The sequence below is a fragment of the Pleurodeles waltl genome, chromosome 3_1 (genome assembly GCF_031143425.1).
Source record: "Pleurodeles waltl isolate 20211129_DDA chromosome 3_1, aPleWal1.hap1.20221129, whole genome shotgun sequence".
Taxonomy (NCBI): Eukaryota; Metazoa; Chordata; class Amphibia; order Caudata; family Salamandridae; genus Pleurodeles; species Pleurodeles waltl.
The window spans coordinates 636,705,501-636,722,940 of NC_090440.1; the positions used below are offsets into that span (position 1 = coordinate 636,705,501).

Genomic DNA, 17,440 nt, shown 5'->3' on the forward strand with positions numbered 1-17,440 from the left:
CTGTACATCAAATGCTACTAGTGGGCCTGCAGCACTGGTTGTGCCACCCACATAGGTAGCTCTGTAATCATGTCTCAGACCTGCCACTGCAGTGTCTGTGTGTGCAGTTTTAACTGTAAATTCGACTTGGCAAGTGTACCCACTTGCCAGGCCTAAACCTTCCCTTTTCTTACTTGTAAGACAACCCTAAGGTAGGCTCTAGGTAGCCCCAAGGGCAGGGTGCAGTGTATGGTTAAGGTAGGACATATAGTAATGTGTTTTATGTGTCCTGAAATATTGCTAAATTCATTTTTCACTGTTGCAAGGCGTGTCCCTCTCATAGGTTAACATGGGGGCTACCTTTAAATATGATTAAAGTGTAGATTCCCTTTGGGAGTGGATAGACATATAGAATTTGGTGTCTCTGAACTCACAATTTAAAAATACAACTTTTAGTAAAGTTGATTTTGAGATTGTGTGGTTGAAAATGGCACTTTTAGAAAGTGAGCATTTTCTTGCTTATATCATGTCTGTGACTCTGCCTGTTTGTGGATTCCCTGTCTGGGTCAGTTTGACAGTTGGGCTGGTTGCACCTCACACTAGACAGTGACACACAGGGAACTGGGATGTAGTCTGCATTTCCTGATGAGCCATCTGTGCTAGGAGGGAGGGGAGGAGTGGTCACTCACACCTGAAAGGGCTGTGCCTGCCCTCACACAATGCAGTCTTCAACCCCCTGGTGAGTGTCTGGGGCCTGGCCTGGGCAAGGCAGGATTTCACATTCAAAATAGACTTTGCTTTGAAGTAGGCATACTTCAAACGAGAAAATGGGTATAAGAAGGGCACCCACAACCACAGACTTTAGAACACTTCTGGAAATCAAGAGGAACCTCTGCTTGGAGAAGAGCTGAAGAGCTGAGGAAGAAGAGCTGCCCTGCTTGTGACTGTGCTTTGTGGAGCTATCCTGCAGTTGCTGCTTCTGCCAGAGTAAGAGGGTAAAGACTGGACTTTGTGTGCCTTCCATCTTGTGAAGATCTCCAAGGGCTTGATTTAGAGATTGCCTCCTGTTGTTTGAAGTCTCAGGGACAGCAAAGACTTCTCTCTGTCAGCACCTGGAGTCTCTGGAGAGACTCCTACTCTGCCAAGTGGTGCCCATCCAGTTTCTGGGACCCTGAAAGGAGAAGGTGGCAGCCTAAGAGGAAGAAATCCACGCACAGAACACCGGGCGGGGAAAAGATTGACGCAACTCCGATCTGTGGCTGAGAATCAATGCTCGCCTGCAAAGTGACCCGAAGATCGCCACCTGTGGCTGGAGAAAGAACACACAGCATCACTGACGGAGGCTGGTGAGATCGCAACCCGCACTGCGTGTTTTCAGATCATCATGCAGCTGGATTTTCGATGCAAACACCGCTGGGCATGTAAAAATGACGCAAGACATGCCTGGACTTGAGAGTGCTGAACTGGTTCGACGCATTGCTCTCCTACGGAGAGAAGAAACAACGCGCCTGACCCGACGAAAGGAGAAACAACGCATGGTCTCGCTCGCTAATGAAATCGACACATCGCAAGCCCTTTTTGATGCACACTCACCTGTGCGGGGTTATTTTTGACGCACCCAAGGTACATTTTCATGCTGACAGTGTTAGTGTGTTTTTAAAACTACATGAAGACTCTTTTTGCTTTTTAATTGATAACTTGACTTGTGTATTGTGGATTTTTGTCGTTTTGGTCTTGTTTTGCTTAGACAAATATTTCCTATTTTTCTAAACTTGTGTTGTGTCATTTTGTAATGTTTTCATTAAGTTACTGTGTGTGTTGGTACAAATACTTTACACCTAGCACTCTGACGTTAAGCCTACTGCTCATGCCAAGCTACCAAGGTGATAAGCAGGGGTTAGTTGATGGTGATTCTTTTTTACACTGACTAGAGTGAGGGTCTTTGCTTGGAAAGGGGGTAACCTGACTGTCAACCAAAGACCCCATTTCTAACACTGCCAATGCTTTTATAATTGACCACCTGTTTGGTGGCTATTTAAAAATTTGGTGGGCGTCCTCTGCACCATTGTGACAGAGTATGTTACTCGGTCCACATGGTGGACCCAAAAGCCATCCATTTAAATATAAATCAGCCACTAATTCAGAAAGTAAAATATTTGTTCAGAACAAACACTCTTGGTGTATCCAACATGTGCACCATCACAGCCAGCTTGAAATCACTTCAAAGTGCCCATCTACAACTTCTATAGACTATCATTTGCGCTTGATCTTGTAAAAACATCCAGTGGGGCATGCCCTGGGTAAAGATGTTCTGAGCCACCCTTGGATGAAGAAACCATTTGTGGTCTGAGTTTGTCCACCCAGGCTTGAATGAACCTGCCAGTTAGTTGGCTACTTGAGAGATCCTCTAATTGTTCAGCCAAATCTAAATGTGTAGCACCTCCTGGCACAAAATTCAAAATCCCCTTAAGCCCTGTTTGTTGGAGTTCTCACTGCCCTCCCTCCACCACACTTTGTGGCATGTATTCTTGTAACTGTTAAAAAAGTCTTAAGTAAGATTCAGCACACTATCACCTCAAATCTTCATGGATGTTTTGAATCTAAAGACAGAGAAAAGTTCAACAAAAACTGATATCAGTGCACAGGGTGCAGCATATATGGGGCTCCATGTTGAACCAGTCTGAGTCCACTTTGGAACTAGTGGCACCACCAACCAGCATACAGGAGCAATTGCTATTAATAATCCTGATCCAGTTTGGGGAAATTCAAAATCAGATGTCTGTGGTTATATAAATTATCCACCAGAAAAACATTAACGAAGATGAGTAACGTTGTCAAATAATGGGATCAAAAACCTTTATGTGATGCTGGGAAAGAACTGCCAACCCCTAAAGCACGAAGATATGGTGAAATGGGAAGAATGATTTGGCAATGAGATCTTGGAGGATACCTTAAATATCATATGGGCAAGTGATGTGAAATCCTCCATTTGTAATTAATACAAGGAGAACTCCAACAGAATTTAAATGTGCCCCTACTTTACTCTAGAGTCTCCGAAATCTATGTTTGGCTCCTCTGATTACTGTTGGAGAATGTTTGGGGAAACCAAACCCCATAGTGGGTGAACCTTTTCTAAAGTCCAAAACTAATGGACCATGAGTCTATGCCTTGTAGCTGATATCACAGGTCTTTCATTATTGTGAATCCAGGAATCTGTGAATACTGCTTTTGGGTCACACAAAGTAACACCCCTCTCCCAAAGGAAATACTTTGTTCTGCCTTTCTGGGCTCAAGCTTTTCAAGCACCAGAGGGGAAGAAACCTGTCTGTGAGGGAGGTGGCAGCAGCTGGGGCTGCCTGGAAAACCTCAGAAGGATGGAATAGCAATACTGGGGGTCCTCAAAGGAGCCCCCAGAGTGCATGGAATCGTACAACCAATGCTTGCAAAATCCTGGGGTTATGATTCCAACATGTTTGACACCAAACATGCCTATGTTCAGAGTTACCATTATCGTGTTGGACATAGGTAGTGACCTATGTCCAGTACACATGTAAAACGGCGTCCCCACACTCACAAAGACTGGGGAAATGGTCCTGGGTACTTTGTACCCTGCCCTCAGGGCTGGAGGACCTGGTGACTTATAAGTTACCTGGTGCAGTGAAAATGGCAGTGAAAGGGTGTTTGCACCTTTTCACGCAGGCTGCAATGGCAGTCCTGCAGAAGCCTTTGCATGGGCTCCCTATGGGTGGCAAAATATATGCTGTAGCCCATAGGGATCCACTGGAACCCCAGTGCCCTGGGTTCCTAGGTACCACATACTAGTGACTTATAAGGGGGCACCAGTATGCCAATTGTGGGTGAAATACAGAGTTTTGGGAGCAAGAGCATAATCCCTTCGGGTCCTGGTTAGTAGGATCCCAGTGAACACAGTCAATCACACTGACATCAGGCATAAAATGGGAGTAACCATGCCAAGAAAGAGGGTACTTTCCTGCACACCCTTTGGCAATCCTTTAACAAAGTTGATTAAAAAATACATGGCAGTCTTCCACGATGCTAGAGCACATCTTTGAAGGTAGAGAATGAGCCTTGGCCACCACTACAACATTTCTTGTATTTCCTTTAGCTTTCAAAGCAGAAAGCCATCTTTTTTAGGCAATGTGTTCTCTTGCTGCTTCTCCTTTAAATGTTTTATGTAGAGAACAGTAGGCTCTGCGTGTATTCTTAGGGGCTTTCACCTGACATGCCGTTGGCAGGTTTCTGTAAACTAATGTTTAGCTGCCCCGAAAGTGTGTATCTCCACCTTTCTTGGTGCTGCATTGAAGTTTCTACTATACTGGCTTTCCCTTACAGCAGAGGAAATCTTATAACACACCTCAATATAATCTAAAATGGTGAAAACTGTTTTCTCACAGTCCTGAGCACTGCTGTCAATGGCATACCATTGCCCAGACACCAATTCTGCCCCAAGTAAATTCAAACATATTTGGCGCTCTATTGCTGATTAAAGGCAGCAGCCTCTTCAGGCATATGGAGAGAACGAGACTCCAGGGAGAGGCAAGACATAAATAAAGCTTTCAGAATCGTTTCAGTTAACATCCACTCCGCTGGGTTAGAATGGCAAAGGAAATCTCTACCCCATCATCCTCCACCATTGTCCAGGAACCCTTATTATGGTCTGACTTGACAGCACAGCTAAGGCCAGACAATTATGTGAGTAACTCGAAGTAAGAGCTTTAGCTATACTCAAATTTAGGAGCCAGGAGTACATGTTTTGACTGGGCAGAAGTTTTGTTCTTCCACAAAAAAAAGGTACCTATCCTCCAACCAGATATGTTTTTTGTTTCTCCAGCTGGTTTAGTTTGAACTTCCAGGGACACACACATTACTCTATAATGCTGTAAACGTGTACTAGATAACTAGTTAATGGCGTTTGCATTGTCTGACAGCCGCCCAGGTAGGCGGAAGATAATTATTAACCAACATGGACTTATCGGTCTGGCTCGACAGTGGAACTGTCACTTGACCTTTCATCCTACACCAAATATTATTCTTCAGTTCTTTGCTTCCACACAAATATATATTCATTCTATACTATTTACTTTTAAATGCTTCACATTACCATATAACATTCCTTTAGAGACAGGTCTATTGACGTTGCCAATGCTAGTGCATATTTTGATGAGGCAGACGTTGTGTGCTTCACAAAAAAACTGCTTGCCCTCTAAAGATCTGTGATCATTTTGTTTATTTCTCCAGATGCCTAAACTTGAATTTTCAGAGACACACACATGCAATTCTAATGCTATTAGAGTGTCTTAGATTACTACATAATTTATGTTTTATTATTTACTACCATTCATTGTCTGCAGATACACTTGTGAATGAGGCAGCAGGAGATCCTCCGTTCCAAATGACAGGCTACTTCTACCTCAGAAGCTTTTGTGTGCTTCACTTGTCGTAGCATGCAGTATTTCTCCTCATGCTAAATGAAGGTTCTAATGGCTACTATCTTCTAAATGAGAATGTGGCATTCCTTCACCGAGCACCCTTCGTTGGCTGATCCTCAGGGATGTTTTATGCATGAAGTGATCTGGGGAGTGGCTTGGTGAACCGTGTATATGAGGTGGTGGTACTGCGATATATCTGCTGCAGCTACTAACAGAGAATCTGCTTTCTTGTTCGCCAGAACTGTATGTTTGACACTTGCAACTGTGAGAAGAGTGAAGACTGCTTATGTGCTGCTCTCTCGTCCTATGTCCGGGCCTGTGCCTACAGAGGGGTCCTCTTGATTAACTGGAGAGAGAATATTTGTTGTAAGTATTAAAACCGCTTCCAGGTGTGCCTATGTTACGCATCCTTTGCTGAAAGAATATTTATGCTGTGCATTTCAACTTCAACATTTTGAACATGAATTTCAAACGAAACGAAAAGATTGCAGCAAACGTATTTTATAAGTTTAGAGAGGCAACCTGGTGTCAAGAAAAGCAGTTTCTTTACTCAGTCCAGTTCAGTTATACTTTAATCGACCCAGCATGTGGCCATAAAAGATACATACAATACGAAATACATTTTAAAAAATGCAACCAACATAGAACCTAATAAAACATTTGAATAGTATATGGGTACTAAAGTGCACATAAAAAGGTACAAAAAAACAAATAATGAAGATTGTGAAGATGAATTAGAGATTTAACGGTAAGTGGGCCACCTCAAGTTCTCTTGCTCACAGAGGAATAGACCACAACTCTTCTCTTCTAGTGCTGATAAGCAGGGATTGACGAGGTTTTGTGCAGAAACTTGAAGATGATGGTTTGGAGGATGGATTCCCAGACTACTCCTCAAGTAATGCGGAGTTATTGAAGCTTGAGGTTTTCATCTGTATGAGTTGATGATGACTGGTGAGGTAGCAGGTGAACCTTGCACAACTGTACCAGAGAAATCACTGATGTTTCCAGGGTTAGCCATCCGTGCTTGGTTGTCGAGGGTGTTGAAGAATGTAGAAATGTCAAGCTAGAGAACCAAAATTAGGAGTAATTGTTGTTTATGAGAACAGACAAGTGTAGACGAATACTGGAAGTCTAGCAATCTCAAGGCTGCAGTATAGTCTGAAAACAGATTGGTAGTCCAGAAGAAGTGTATTTTGTAGATCTCATTCCCTAGTGTAGTGAGTAGGAAGGTCCACAAAAGATTGCCCAGGTCCAGTGTCGTTTTTTTTCCAACAAGGGAGAAAATCTTTTGCACCTTGAATTCATCTGGGAAGGTTCCTTGGTTGAGAGGGAGCTGGTGATGTTGAGGAGATATTTAAGGACATCTTCAGTGGAGGACTTCATAATATAACAATAAGAGTGATTTCTCAAAATAGGGTTTGTGAGATGTTAATGAGTTAATCATGAAAGAGGAGCTTGAAGGCTGCCCATTGGATAATGGGATGGAAGGCAAAATGGATATCTTTAAGCATAATCAGTCGTACATAATTATGGTTCTAGATGCAACTTTACCTTCTCTAAATCGTTTGCATTCCTTCTAGTAAATGATGAGCATGCTACTTTAGTTTGGGTGGATAGGTTGCTCTCATAATCCCTTTCAGAGGACCACAGGGCAAGCAGAAGCTGCTGGGCCCTACCATGGTGAGTGAGGCCTTTTAGTGCTAATTTCTCCAGGGCCTGCTCTACTATGGGCTCCAAGTAGCAGAGCCAAGTACCCCTTACGCAGTTGACTTTCATTGTTAGCATGAGTAGCAGCCCAAGGCTTCTCGGGGAGGAGGTAGGTGGAAGGTGAACATAGGCTCCTAACTCAACGCATGTTCAGCAACCAAAATAAATGAATGACCAGTAAAAAATTAATTTATATAGAAAATAGTATTTATTCACCCACATAAAGTGAGATACGGAGCAGATTAAATAATAACACACTCTTCTTAAGTACTGTATTTAAACCTGATTCTCATAGGCACCAGAGTCCGTCTCTTCTTGCTCGCTGCTTCTTTCGGCTACAGAATATAAGCCTTAGAAGTACCACAATGGCTATTCAAATTCAAATGTCCCAGCACCTTTGGCAAATCAGTCAGAGGAGGATTCTCCCCGAGGGTTCTGCAACTCGAGGTACAGTCCTACCCGCTCCTGCTGGAGATGAGACTGTAGGCCCGGGAACATTCAGCGGTCATAGGTTTAAGTCAACCTAGGCTAGTGCTGGGAAAGAGCGGTCGTCTTGTTGTGGCAGCAGTAGGTCTGGGCATTCTCTGCGCTCCTCTGTTGTCGCAGTAAGTATGGCTTATCTCTGATGGAAGACTTGGGGTGCTACATGAGTTCTGATGACACAATAGCAGCCCTGAACCCCCAATAGCACATAGCTCATGGCAACAGCCCTCGGCATTCAGGAGTCACACTCAAGGTCCTTCTTCAGGTCCATTCCTCTGTTGTCGCATTCCTCCATAGAGAACTCTTTCACAGCAGAAGTGTCTCCACATCTGAAAGCTCCAAACAGGCGATGGAAGTATCTAAATAGTCACATCCAGATATTAGCCTCAGTTATATGTGTATCAAAATGTTACAAAAGACCCCAGCCCTACTCTTTATGATTCCTTTTTCAGCCCATCTCCTTACTGAGATGTTTCCATGCTCCTTTGACCAGTGAACTCTTGTAGAATCAAACAGTCCTTTTTGAGTTACACATGGAGCCTTGCTCTTCCTTCCTGTAGTGTGTGGCCCAGCCAGCACTCAGGAATGCAGCAATGTACAAATCTGTCTGGTTTGTTCCTCTACCTCCACATGCTCTTCCAGCTGGCCCAGGGTCTCCAAAAATGGAACCCAGAGACTGCCATGTAATATGCTTCTTCGAAGCACACATACATTCCTGCGCTCATACACAATTACAGTTTGGCAAGCTTTCAGATACTGCACCAAATCACAGTTACACTTACTTTCTTGCATTCACACATACCACTGTGCACTGAATTCTCATTTACTGTGCAACTTCACAGGCACACTTACATCCCAGCATGTACATGCAGCCATACACACTGACTGGACCGACATACAACCTAATTCAGCCCAAGGCTGACGTAAGCACACAGCAGCTGAACTTTACACAACTAGGCCATAAGGCTCCATGCCAGTGGCAAAGGTAAATAGACCTTTTTACTATACTAATTACTTATATTGAAACCACAGTATGCAGTCACCCACATCCTCATGCTGTTTAGCTCCCGGTGGAAGCAGTAGACTTCCATCACCTGAGGGTAGCTCTTAAGGTACCCCTCCTGGTTTAAGCAAGTCCGCAATCCCTGAGATAGGTCTATGGTATTGTGCACACTCATGATCCGTAATCACCCATCATTAAAAATTGTTACCAAGGACCCAGAGATCACCGCAGCTAGGGCATTCAGGGCAGGGGTACACATCCATTACCATTTCCCAACAGTTGCTGATAGTCTTGTACTAGGTTACTGTAGCTCAGGCTGCTGTATCTGGGTTAATGTGAATTAGGGTCAGTAGGTGTGGATAAACAGTGACGTGCATCGTTCTAGTGCATATCCAGATTTATAATTCTGCATAGAATGGACAGCAAACGTTCATCATGCTTGAATTTGAACCATGCTGTTTTACGTCTATAGTTTCCTCTAGGTCTGTTCGAGAACAGTCTTTGCTCCTTGTTTTGTGTTTTGTTTGTTCACTGCTGACAGTGACTTACCAGCTCAGATACAGTCAATCCTACATGGAGGACTGGCTTCTGGGTGATGATCGCGGATTCTCCCTGTGCCTTCAGGATGAGATGGCACTTGTCTGTGGTTATTGTTCTGGACATGCTTATGAATGGCGTGGTTAGCAAATGTGTCTTAATGAGGTGCTGAACTAAGGCTTGAGAATTACAGGATATGTCCAACGGAAAGTGGAAACACTCGCACGTGTGTCATTGCCAAAGAAGTTTGTTGTTTAAGGAACATCTGACATGTATTTGAAGAGTTGTGCTGTTTTCAATTATTTTTTTTGTTTTTGGTGTTGTAGTGAGGATGGGGAAACTACGTAGGGGCAAGTTGCTAATCTGACTCTGTAGACGCTTGTTGTCAATCCAAGTACTATGGCCCATATTTATACTTTTTTTGCACCTCATTTGCATCATTTTTTGACACGAAAGCGGCGCAAACTTACAAAATTCAGGCCCATATTCATTCTTTTTTAGCAATTACAATTGTATTTCGTAAGTTTGCGCCGATTTTGCGTTAAAAAGCGGCATAAATGCAGCGCTAAAAAAGTATAAATATGGGCCTCAATTGTATTTTGTAAGTTTGCGCCGCTTTTGCATAAAAAAATGACGCAAATGTGGCGCTAAAAAAGTATAAATATAGGCTTAGGTTCGTTAAACTGGTTACGCTAATAGGACTGTTGTGAATGCTTGCTCTGTCTAACATTGTGGGTCCTATTGTATGGCTAAGGGATAGAGTGAGTGTCAGAGAAGGAAGTAGAGATGTATAATTAGGTGGTTAGACGTGGAATATATATCTGGATGAATGTGGGGCTGAGTCCCATGTGTGACGCATTGAACAAGTGGGATGTGATATTCCAAACGTGTGAACGAGTGGATGACATAGCTCTTTCAGAAAACATACTAAGAAGCACGCGTAAGGATGCTGTCTCACTGACTCGTGGTGTGTGCATGGATGTTACCAAATCCTGTGAAATATGTATTGGCAAATAAAACTTTATTGCAACTGTTAACTCAATAAGGTTAACCAAATTATCTTTTATGTGACTTGTAGTTTAGCATAAGAACATCACTTCAGATTATGTCACGAATTGTGTTTGAGCTTAAAATATCGTTCACGTGGTTGAGGCATGCTTGGCCGGTATGCTGACCATTGTTAAGTAAAGACAACTTACTGTACCCAGACAAAACGGAATTGGTGCTCAAGATGACTTAATTGGAGGGAACAGATTGGCGGAAAGAGAATGAGTCCTAGTTATCATTATTATGATCATTTGAATATTATTTTATAAGAGGCAATAAAGAGGAATGTGCATAATAAATGGCTAAGGGATAGAGTGAGTGTTGGAGAAGGAAGAGGAAAGCAATGTAAAGTGATGTCTACAACCACTTATTTTTGTTAAGATTTTTGTCACTGGGCTTCCTTTGTCCTGTCCAACCTGTCTTGATTCCTTATGAGACAAAGTAGGCTGAACTTCCCTGCCATGGCATCTTCCTTTGCAATTCAAATGCCTCCCTTTGCTTCTCAATGCATCAGCAAACACCCTCACTCTGGAGTAAGCCTTTAGTAATCAGTATGCATTAAATTCCTGAAAAACTGCCCCCCATCTGATTGATACATGAAGCTGTGGTTAACTTTGTATGGGCACTGAAGCCTCAAATTTTAATCGGTCACCTTGCGACGATATTTACTTGCCATAGCTCCTGGTAGAAAAGGTAAGAGGCTGCCCACGTTCTTCATTCATCCCTATAAAATGGTAAATACTGTTTATTATTTATTTTATTTCTCTGAAAAATGATTTATAAATTAAATGGAATTGTTCTTTATTAAAAGCTAAATACGTCAGCAGCTGCCCTGAATCCCAGACATACAGCTACAACATCAGCAGCTGCCAGGCCACTTGTCGCTCACGCAGTGAACGGGATATCACTTCCAGCATCAAGTTTGTTCCAGTGGACGGCTGCACCTGTCAGGAAGGGGCCTTGATGGATGACGCTGGCAAATGTGTGCCCTTGGATGCCTGCCCCTGCTACTACAAGATGTCTGCCATGCCCTCTGGCGAAGTCATACGTGAAAGTGGAATCATGTGGTAAGATAACTTGAAAGGTTGGAAATTAATGATTAGCTGTTCAGTTTCATAATGGCAAGGCTCCTCTTGGAGTGGTCATTGGCACTTGAACTAAACCATACTGGTGTTCCAAAGGTGAATGAGCATTAAGATGACTTTAATTTTTGTACTTAGGCCCTGATTTATACTTTTTGACGTAAACCTGCGCAAGTGCAGGTTTGCTTCAAAAAGTTTACAGCCGGCTACCACCATTCCTAGATGCCAGCCGGGCGTCATATTTATGGAACTAAGCTATCTGGCGCTAAGGCCCAGTTAGCGTAAAAATAAATGATGCTAACCGGGTAGGGGAGCTGTAGTGGGGACCGGAGGTTGTGCGTCAAAGAATGGCGCTAGTCAGGTTAGCGTCAAAAATATTGACTCTAACCTGACTAGCATCATTTTTTGACGCACAATCCCCATGGATATGACTCCTGTCTTAGCAAAGACAGTAGTCATGCCTCCCTGCCCAATGGCCATGTCCAGAGGACTTCTTTCCCCTGGGCATGGCCATTGGGCACAGTGCCATGTAGGGGGGCCCAAGTTAGCCCCCCCATGCCACTTAAAAAAAATACTTGGGTGTCCCCCAGGTGTGGGTGCAGGGAAGGGCACCTATGGACTGCTTCCAAGGTCTCTGACGATGGAAATGAGCCCACAGGTCCTCTAAACAGGCTTAGCACCATTATTTAAGGCCATCCTCCTCCCGCGCGTCATTTTTGCACGGGAGGATAAATAAGACGCAAAGGCCTTAGAGTAATTTTTTGCCCGGGAACGCCTACCTTGCATCTCATTGACGCAAGGTAGTTTTCCGCAAGCATAAAATGACGCTAACTCCATAACTTTGATGCTAGATGGGTCTAGCGCCAAAGTATAAATATGGAGTTAGGTTTGCACCGGATTTGAATAAAAAAAATTAAGCAAATCCTACGCAAACAGAGTATAAATATGCCCCTCAGTTCCTCACATTTGCTGTGCGATCAAAGACAAAGGTCAAATGTCAGGCTAAAAAATTGCTGCAACTTTATTTAACATGGAGATTGGTGTTTACTTTTCTTTGACTGCAAAGTGAGAGGATTTTGTAAAGTGAACTGTGTGACAATCTTGCTGATGTGAAAGGAAACGTTTAAATACTGTTCAGTAAACTCTACAAATAAAGCAGCTACCAAAGCACAAATGAAGCGCTTTTTAGTAATTTTGTATTGTGATAGAAACAAAGGCCCATATTTATGGGCTTGTGTATCAGGGCAGGGCAGGGCAGCGTCACTTTGCTGCGATGCCCTGAATCACAGGGAAAGGGCAGGAATGCATGGCATTTAAAAGAAATACTGCACACTCCTGTCCTTTACCCTGCACTGACACCCTTTAGGCACCATAGTGCCAACACAGGCACACTTGCACAATGGTGCAAGGGAGCCAGCCTTGCATGCAAGATTGTTTTTGTGCAGAAAGACACACCTTCCTACCATGGACGTCAATTCACCAAAATGCCAGGGATAGCAGAAGTGACATTACATGCCCTTTGACCTCCACTTTCACTCACACAAACATACTTACACATACACACAACTTAACACTTACATACACTCTCTCACATAAACACACTCTCACCCACAAGCACGCACACAACATACATTTAAAAGCATTTTGTACTTACCTCAGCTGCCATGAAGGGTATATTCCAGGTAATTTGTACTCCATTTTATTACACTTATAGTGAATAATATTTTACTACTAGTGTGATAGAAAAAATGACAGAAAACAATTAGAGTGGAGCCTCAACTGACATCCACAAGGACCAGCTGCCCTGTGTTCCCTGCACTGAATTTGCCACCTCTGAGGCTAGGAGTCACAAAGGCAGTGCCAGGGATAGCAAAGGGAAGTCAGGGGTCGCAGCTGCGGCACTTGACAACCTCTAAATGACGTCCATGCTTCCAACAGAAAAACAAACTTGAGAGATGTGTTCCTGTTTCTGTGTGTGCTGGAGAATGCAGCACACATAGAAAGAGGAACAAATTAGCAGAATTAAAGGTATTTCTCCATGTTGCGCCTCTCCTGGAAAGATGTACCTTTTTGACACGTTCCCACATTTACAAGTGCTTGTAAATCTAGGAATGCATTAAAATCCATGAATGTTGCATGGGAACACCATGCAACACCCGTAGAAACCCCTCTCAGGCGCAGAGTAATGTTAAGCAGTGATTTGCACTGGGTTACATTACTCAAGATTTAGGAAGCCGCGCAAGGTTGCCTTGCCTTGCTTCATAAATCTCACTGAAGGTTTGCGTCACTCTTGCACCACTTTGCATGCTGCAAGAGCGACACAACCTGGTCATAAATATGGCCCACAGAACTCAATAGGAACAAAACAAATCAAGAAAATTTACTTGATGAGCACATGACAAACATTTATTAAATACAGATTTCCCCACATTATTGTTTGTGCACTACACAGTTTCACCACTAAAACTGTATGTCAGTGCAAAATTGGTTGTTATTTGAGTGAAAAATATGCTGTCTGTAAATGAGAGGGTGCCCCCACACCATGCTTTAGTAATACACTTGCAACAGTGTGCTCCAAAATGCTACACCAGCTTACCAGTCTTTTTCTGACTGGATTAGCTCATTGAAACATTTGTTGTTTGTTTAAGCCCTAGATTCTTCAGAATCCCTATGAGTACAGTAATATTTCACTGATGGCAGCACCCCCACTTTGAAAATTGTTCCAGTACCACTGTGAGGCATTCAGAGTTCTTAAAACAAATTACAGAGTGAACAAAAGGTCATTAATACATGTCGCACCCTGAAGATAGGTGGGTTAGTTTCCATGCACAGATGGGTGAATGCAGTAAGTATGCAGGAATACAGATTTGAGGTTAGAGATTACAGTCGGATGTAAATGAAACATATCTAAATTGAAGAGGTGAGTTTTCATTTAGTACGAGCATGCTACAGAGTCAGAGATGAGCATAGTTAGGAAGAAAATCATTTCAAAATGCAGGAGACATCTCAGGAGAACAATTTCTGCCTATATACTGTTTATCTGTGACCCCTAGATTCTCTTATTCATTCCTACATGTAGCATTCCTATCACTAAAATAAATTGTTGGAGACTAGGGGCCTCATTTACCAGGCCTGTGATGCAGGGCGGCACAGAAAGTGTCTTGCTGCACCGCCCTGTGCCCCTGGGAAAGGGCAGAAATGCAGCGTAACTACAAGATGTGGCCCATTTCTGTCCTCTCCACTTGAGTTGGGGCACAAACTGCTGCCTAGTGCCAATGCAGGCACCCTTGCACTATGGTTCAAGGATGCTTGCATTGCAAGGATGTTTGTTTTTGTGCAGGAAGGGATACCTTCCTGCACAAAAACAATCACAAGAGGTGTTTTCCTTCTTCTATGTGTGCTGCAAAATGGAGGATCATTTGGTTTTACTCTGCGAGGAAGTTATGGCTCTCTTGGTCAAGGGAGCTATAGAAAGGGTCACGACATTAGAAGTAGGCAGTGGTTGTTATTCCCGCTACTTTCTGATACCCAAAAAGAACAAGTGTTTTCTCCCTGTTCTGGAATTGCGGGAGGTCAATCACTTCCTCAAAAAGGAGAAATTCAAAACGTTCACTCTAGCTCAGGTCTTGTCTGCCCTAGAGCAAGGAGACTGGATGGCAGCGTTGGACTTGCAGGGTGCATGCTTCCACATTCCTATCCCCATCCTGCCTGCCCATAGGCATTACTTGCCATTCAAGGTGGGCCGCAAGCACTTTCAGTTTACCGTGCTACCCTTCGGGTTACCAGTGCCCTTTGGATTTTCACCAAGGTAATGGCAGTGGTCGTACCTCATCTGCGCAGGTTAGGGGTTTCAGTCTTTCCCTACCTCGACAACTGGCTGTTGAAGGCTCCTTCACCCCAGGCTGTTGTCTCCCACCTGCAGACTACATCAATCCTCCTGTATTAACTGGGGTTGACAATAAACATGTTGAAGTCACACTTGACTCCCTCTCAGACACTCCCTTTCATTGGACCTGTTCTGGGCACAGTGCAGTTTCGGGCTTATCCTCTTGAGCAGCGAGTCTAGGATATACAGGTTATGATTCAGATGTTTTGGCCTCTATTCTGGATTTCGGTGAGACAGACTCTGAGGCTGCTGAGCCTCCTGCATCCTGTTAGTAAAACATGCCATGTGGCATATGCAGGCTCCGCAGTGGGACCTGAAGTTCCAATGGGTGCAGCATCAGGGCGGCCCCTCCGCCATGGTCTAGATTAAGCAGGGAAGACTTGCAGTGGTGGTTAAAGAATTACGATTGGGTCAGAGGCAGGCTACTCTCTCTTCCCCAACCAGTTCTTACAGTAGTAACAGATGTGTTGCTTCTGGGATGGGGCGGCGATCTGGGAGAGGTGGAGATCAGGGGACCCCACATTAACTGACTGGAGCTCTGGGCGATCTGGGTAGCGTTGAAGGCATTTCCTCCTTTTGTCAAGGGGAAGATAGTGCAGGTTTTCATGGACAATACCGCCGCTATGTGGTACTGCAACAAGCGGGGCGGGCGGTGAGGGGTCATGGACCCTTTCTCAAGAGGCCTTGCACCTCTGGACCTGGCTGGAACAGCAGGGCATTACACTGGTGACTCAACATCTGGTAGACTCTCTGAATGCCAGGGCAGACAAACTCAGCTGTCAACACCCAGTGGATCATGAGTGGTGTCTCCATCAAGAGGTGGCACAATGACTCTTTCAGTAGTGGGGAGAGCCTTGGTTAGATCTGTTCGCCTCCGAAGAGAACACACAATGTCAGCAGTATCGCATGTTGGGGTTTTCGAGGCAGCACCCAATCAGTGACGCTTTTCATTGGGAGTGGAGCTCAGGCCTCCTATATGCCTTTCGCTCATACCACTTTTGACCGGAGTTCTCAAGAAGATTGTGGGCCCAAGTAATCCTTGTGTCTTCAGACTGGGTACAGAAAGTCTGGTATCCCGAGCTTCTGAAAATGAGCATCAATCCTCCGATCAGGTTGCCCCTTCGGGAAGATCATCTGTTTGCAGCAGCAGGGGAGAGTTATCCACCCAAACCTGTCAACTATGCACTTTCATGCATAGAGATTGAGCAGCCACGAGGTGGGTGGCGCGTCGTTTTTACAGCTCTGTTGCAGGTGGTGCATCTAAATTTTCCCTGCATGGCTCCTGTGCATGGATTTTTACCTTAGTTCCACCAGCTTCACCTTTCAAGGCCCATGGACAGTTTATGGCACCACTTGGCAGGGTAGGAGTCTCAGCAGATAGTCCAGGTGCTGGCAGAGAAAGTCTTTGATGGCCCTGAGTCTTCAAAACAGGAGGAAAGCTCAGTCCACGCCCTTGGAGGCACATCACAAGCATGTTCTCCTTGGCAGATGTTCCTCTTAAATCCAGACGTTATCTGAAAATCCGGGGTTGTGGGTCCACTACTTATACCCCTTTCTGCCTTTGAAGTAGGCAAACTTTAAGGAAATTCTCTGTTCTTTACAAGGTCCTTCCTTGCCCAGGCCTGGCCCCAGACACACACCAGGGTGCTGGAGACTGCATTGTGTGAGGGCAGGCACAGCCCTTTCAGGTGTAAGTGACCACTCCTCCCTCCACTCTAGCCCAGATGGCCCATCATGATATGTAGGCTACGCCCCAGCTCCTTTTGTGTCACTGTCTAGAGGAGATTCACAAACAGCCCAACTGTCAGTCTGACCCAGACTGGGAATACACAAGTTGGCAGAGTCACAGAATGGTTTAAGCAAGAAAATGCCCACTTTCTATAAGTGGCATTTTCACACAGACAGTTTAAAACCAACTTTACCAAAAGATTTATTTTTAAATTGTGAGTTCAGAGACCCCAAATACCATATCTCTAGCTGTTCCTTACGGGAAACTGCACTTAAAATATATTTAAAGGCAACCCCCATGTTAACGTATAAGAGGGATAGGCCTTGCAACAGGGAAAACCGAATTTGGTGGCACTTCACTGTTAGGACATGTAAAACACATTAATACATGTATCACCTTGAACATACACTGCACCCCACCCAGGGGGCTACCTACGGACTACCTTAGGAGTGCCTTAAATGTATACAAAGGGGGAGGTGTGGGCCTGGCAAGTGTGTACTCTTGCCAGGTTTAAAAAGTGCACACACAGACACTTCA

General features: G+C 44.2%; 1 protein-coding gene across 1 annotated transcript in view; it reads left to right on the forward strand.

Annotated features, from left to right (window-relative positions):
- LOC138284406 (mucin-2-like) overlaps positions 1–17,440 on the forward strand; it is a 1,072,535-nt gene that overhangs the window by 381,081 nt on the left and 674,014 nt on the right. Inside the window, exons 16-17 of the mRNA XM_069223143.1 lie at positions 5,669–5,795; positions 11,018–11,273. Of these exons, the coding sequence (XP_069079244.1) occupies positions 5,669–5,795; positions 11,018–11,273 (383 nt within the window). The remainder of the gene's footprint in view (positions 1–5,668; positions 5,796–11,017; positions 11,274–17,440) is intronic.